Source organism: Pygoscelis adeliae, unplaced genomic scaffold (assembly GCF_000699105.1).
Source record: "Pygoscelis adeliae isolate BGI_AS28 unplaced genomic scaffold, ASM69910v1 Scaffold120, whole genome shotgun sequence".
Taxonomy (NCBI): domain Eukaryota; kingdom Metazoa; phylum Chordata; class Aves; order Sphenisciformes; family Spheniscidae; genus Pygoscelis; species Pygoscelis adeliae.
In genome coordinates, this window is record NW_008824032.1 from 2,834,895 (window position 1) to 2,838,790 (window position 3,896).

A 3,896-nucleotide genomic window follows, 5' to 3' on the forward strand; every position below is an offset into this window, starting at 1 on the left:
ACTCTTTCCACATCCTCATTCCAGAAAAGATTATTTTAATGCCTTCCCTTGTCTTTTTTCTTCTATTTACCACACGTAGTCTACCAGATACTTAACTGACTACAAAGAGCCCCTAAGAATGGGAGTAGCTAACTGATCTTACAAAAATTCAGATTTTATACCTGTTAAAGATAAAATGATAGCTTTTTCTCTCTAGATTAAGGTATATCTCCAGCCAGGAGAAGTGCTGCATAGTAAAAATTATAGCCTATTTGATATCTTTTTTCTGGTTTTCTAATGTATTCAGTTTTTAAAAAAGGCTATCAAAACAACAACCCGCCTATATCATAGTTAAGTATTACATATTTGCTAGAGTTAATTGTTTACCTTGTTATGAGTCAACCTTAAAACACACACAGACACTGCTGAATTTTCACTTGCGGGTGCTTAATTCTTCTGAACCCTCTGGGCTTGGCTGTCATGTCCACCGCTGGCACAAAGCAATATGCTCCCACTGAACTCAGCAGTGTTTCACCCGTTTCTGTCAGCTCTGCATCTTTCTAATGAAATTGTGGTGAGTTACACTGACTATACAATGGGGATAACATAGGCCTGCACAGGTAGGTGGTCTTAGTGTTTCTCTGGCTGGCTTTTGCTGGCACCCCTGAGGCCCCAGCACATCCCTTGAACTCAGGGGTTGGCACAGAAGAGTCGGTCCATGACCTTCCAGGGAAAGTTTCTAAGGTAGCCAAGAGAATTGTTAGAAAGGAGGAAAAAAAAATCTTCACGGGTCTCCAAACATTGGAGAGTCAGTCCTCCAGGAGAGATGTGGAAACCACCAGGTCTTCACACTCTTCTAGTGAGATGACTTTGGCTGCAGTAACAAGTCACCTCCCAAAGGGTCACCTCATGTTGGAGACTGATGGATGAACTACTTCAGGGTCTCCTGCAGACTGCAGTCTTTGCACCCTCTCCCTCACCATTGTGACCGGCATTGCCGTCCGACAGCTCAAACTGGTAGAGGAAAAACCATCAGATGTCTCCAAGTCAAGGAAATGCAGTTTTAGGATGCATCACTGCTTATGTGGTGAGGCCAGATGTACTGGCAGCATAGGGGGGTGTTCCTCCGTGCTTCAGGCCAGGCATGGCAGGGCAATAGTAACCAGTGGAGCTCTTGAATGAGACAGGCTGCTTTTCTGCAGGTCCGGTCTCCTTTTTTGGCCCAGCAGAGCCAAAGCACCGGGAGGTGGGCACCAGCTTCTGTGTAGAAGCTTGTGACAGATGTCTTGGAGGCACAGACACTTCCCCGTGTCACTCACAGGGAGTCTGTCTTGGAACAGAAAGGCAATGTGAGACGCGTCACAGGAACATCTGGCCAGTGTCATTTCACTCAGTCTCCCATTTCTTATTGAAAGCATGTTTTCTGCCCTGTTGCTATGTGAAGCACTTCCCCAAGCAGTGAAAAAAAGGCTGCTGGGCTCACAGGCCCCTTATTTTGCAATGGCAAGGATGGAAGAACTTCTTGGGACTACAGTAGGTAACAGCAAGGCCAGAGGGCTTTGGCTCAGGCCTGAGGCTTGTGCCTGGGGACTCTGTCTCCTACGCCTCCTTCAAACCTTGTGAATCTGCCTGCTTTTGTGTCACTTGATTTGATGCTTAAGGTAACCCACACAGAAAAGGCATTAGAGAGAACACGTGAGATGCTGTATTAGGTTTTATTCCCATTGAAATTGGTGAACTCTGCTCTCCTAAAAAGCTGCTGTTTCTCTTCACTTATGTGCACATGGGAAATACTGTGAATATACAGAGGTATGTTTTTCTAGGAGAGCAAGACTAATGAAGTTTTATTTGAGATGGTCTTGGCTTTAAAACATAGCTGAGTTTGCAATGGGCTTTACATGTTTCATTTAATCCAGGGATGTTGGAATAAATCCTGCAGCTCAGGCCACACCTTAGTCTGCCCTCAGCCTCAGCAGGTGCAGATGGAGCTTCTCTTGGCTGCAGCCCCATTTAGCGTCAGAGTCACATCACGAAGTCGTAGGTGTTGGTCAGGCTCCCTTCTCAGTCAGCGCAGAGGGTGAGTCATCTTCCCCTTCCCCCAGCCTCTGGTAACAGCAATCATTATGGGCATGCCTCGCCCTGCGGAGAACAGCAGGTGCCTCCTTTCAGGCACCTGCCTTCAGCAGAGGTGAGCGGATCTGTGCCAGCTGTAGTTCCTGCCTGGGGAAGCTGGGTGTTCGGCAGACACGGGCACTCTCAGGCCAGCCAGGTCCTCAGCCCAGTCTCCTCTGGGAGCTTGGATGTCCAGGAGCTCTTGGGAAACGCTTAGTTTATGAGCCCAGGACCCAGCTTGTAACTGTTAAGCAGAATTACTTAAAGACGCTAAAGCTGTGCCATGACCTCAGCAGATCTTGTTAAACTAGACTGCCTTGTCCTAGGAGTCTTTAGATCCCCTGTAGTCAGCCCCCTGTAGCCCGAACTATACGGGCCTCTGTCTGAGCCTCTCTGTTTGGTTTGGCTACAAGCGCTGCTGAGCAGCAAGTACTCTAGAAATACTTGGGACTGACCAGCAGATGCAGTTGGGTCTTTCACACCCAGTTCCTAGACATTTGTTGTTTTCTGACTCTCTCCCTGTTTTCCCTCCCAAAGCCTTCAGCACCCCCAAGGTCCACGTGGAGAACAGCAGCAGCGGGGACACGTTGCAGTGTGAAGCACCACGCTGGTTCCCTCGACCCACCGTGCGCTGGACAGCCTACAGCGATGCCGGGGAATACCTACCTCATGTTGCCAACACCAGCTACGAGCTGAACGCCGAAAACATCACTCTGAAAGTGGTTTCCTTTCTGCATAACATTACTGCTAACACCACCTACACCTGCATGATTGAAAACAACATTGCCAAGGCTACAGGCAACATCAAAGTGACAGGTAGAGTTTAACACCACCCAGAGACCACAGGCACAGGGGGGAAGAGAGTTTAAACAGTGTGCCCGTGTGCGCTGGGGGGCTCCTGCAGCACCCGTGTCAGTCAAGGAAGGAACTGAAATCCGTGGCTAATCCAAGCACGTCTCTCTCTGTCCCTGGGATGAAGGAAAGGCTCTCTGTTTGGTCCTGCTATTCCAGATGTTTTTCATGGTAATGATTGCTCCCTTGGCACAGGGACAGAATTGCCAGGGAAGGGGAAGGAAGGAAGGAAGGACACACTTCGGAAGAATGTCTGCCTTTGAATGTTAACCAAAACCAAACCAAACCAAACAACCAACCCCCCCAACTTTTGACACTTTCTTTAGTCAGTTCAGCTTAGAACCCTTTTGTGTATCAAACCAGCAGGCCCCTTTAGCTGTTACTAATGACAATCTCTCTGACTCCAGCCCACCCCTGTTATTTAAAGGCCACCTTATTCACAGGAAGGCAAACTTTCCAAAAAGCTTGGATATCTTTTCCTGTTCTACATGAGAAGGGTCATAGCTCTTCTAAAGCGAGGGCTTCAGAACAGTGAGTCTCCAGCACAAAAAGCAGGGTCTATTTTTATCAATATTCAGAAAAATGGGGAGGAATAAATATACACACTCATTTTGCCTTCCCTGCCGTGTTCCCCATTCTGGTAGCCTCTCACTATTCTTCTGCTACAGATTTCAGCATTACAAGGGGGACTAACTTGCAGCTGGTGAACCGGAACACAGAGTCAGTGTCCTCCTCCCTTCCAGCCTGTCACTGGATGCTTCTGCTTCCCCTGTATCTGCTGTCGATATAAAGCCTCTACAAAACAATCAGAAACACTGCTGGACATGGAGGTAAGCTTGGAAAGAGAAACTCATAAGCATAGATGCTCGGTATAAGTATATGTAGACCCTCTTTCTGAGTTTTGTTACAGCAGCAGACCTATCTCAAGCCTGCCAGAATGGGAGGACATGTCT

General features: G+C 47.9%; 1 protein-coding gene across 1 annotated transcript in view; it reads left to right on the forward strand.

The window, feature by feature from the left end:
* The window catches only part of VTCN1 (V-set domain containing T cell activation inhibitor 1), a 10,138-nt gene extending 7,115 nt beyond the window's left edge, over nucleotides 1-3,023 (forward strand). The window contains 1 exon segment of the mRNA XM_009330246.1: nucleotides 2,629-3,023. Coding sequence (XP_009328521.1) covers nucleotides 2,629-3,023 — 395 coding nt within the window.
* The last annotated feature ends 873 nt before the right edge of the window (nucleotides 3,024-3,896 follow it).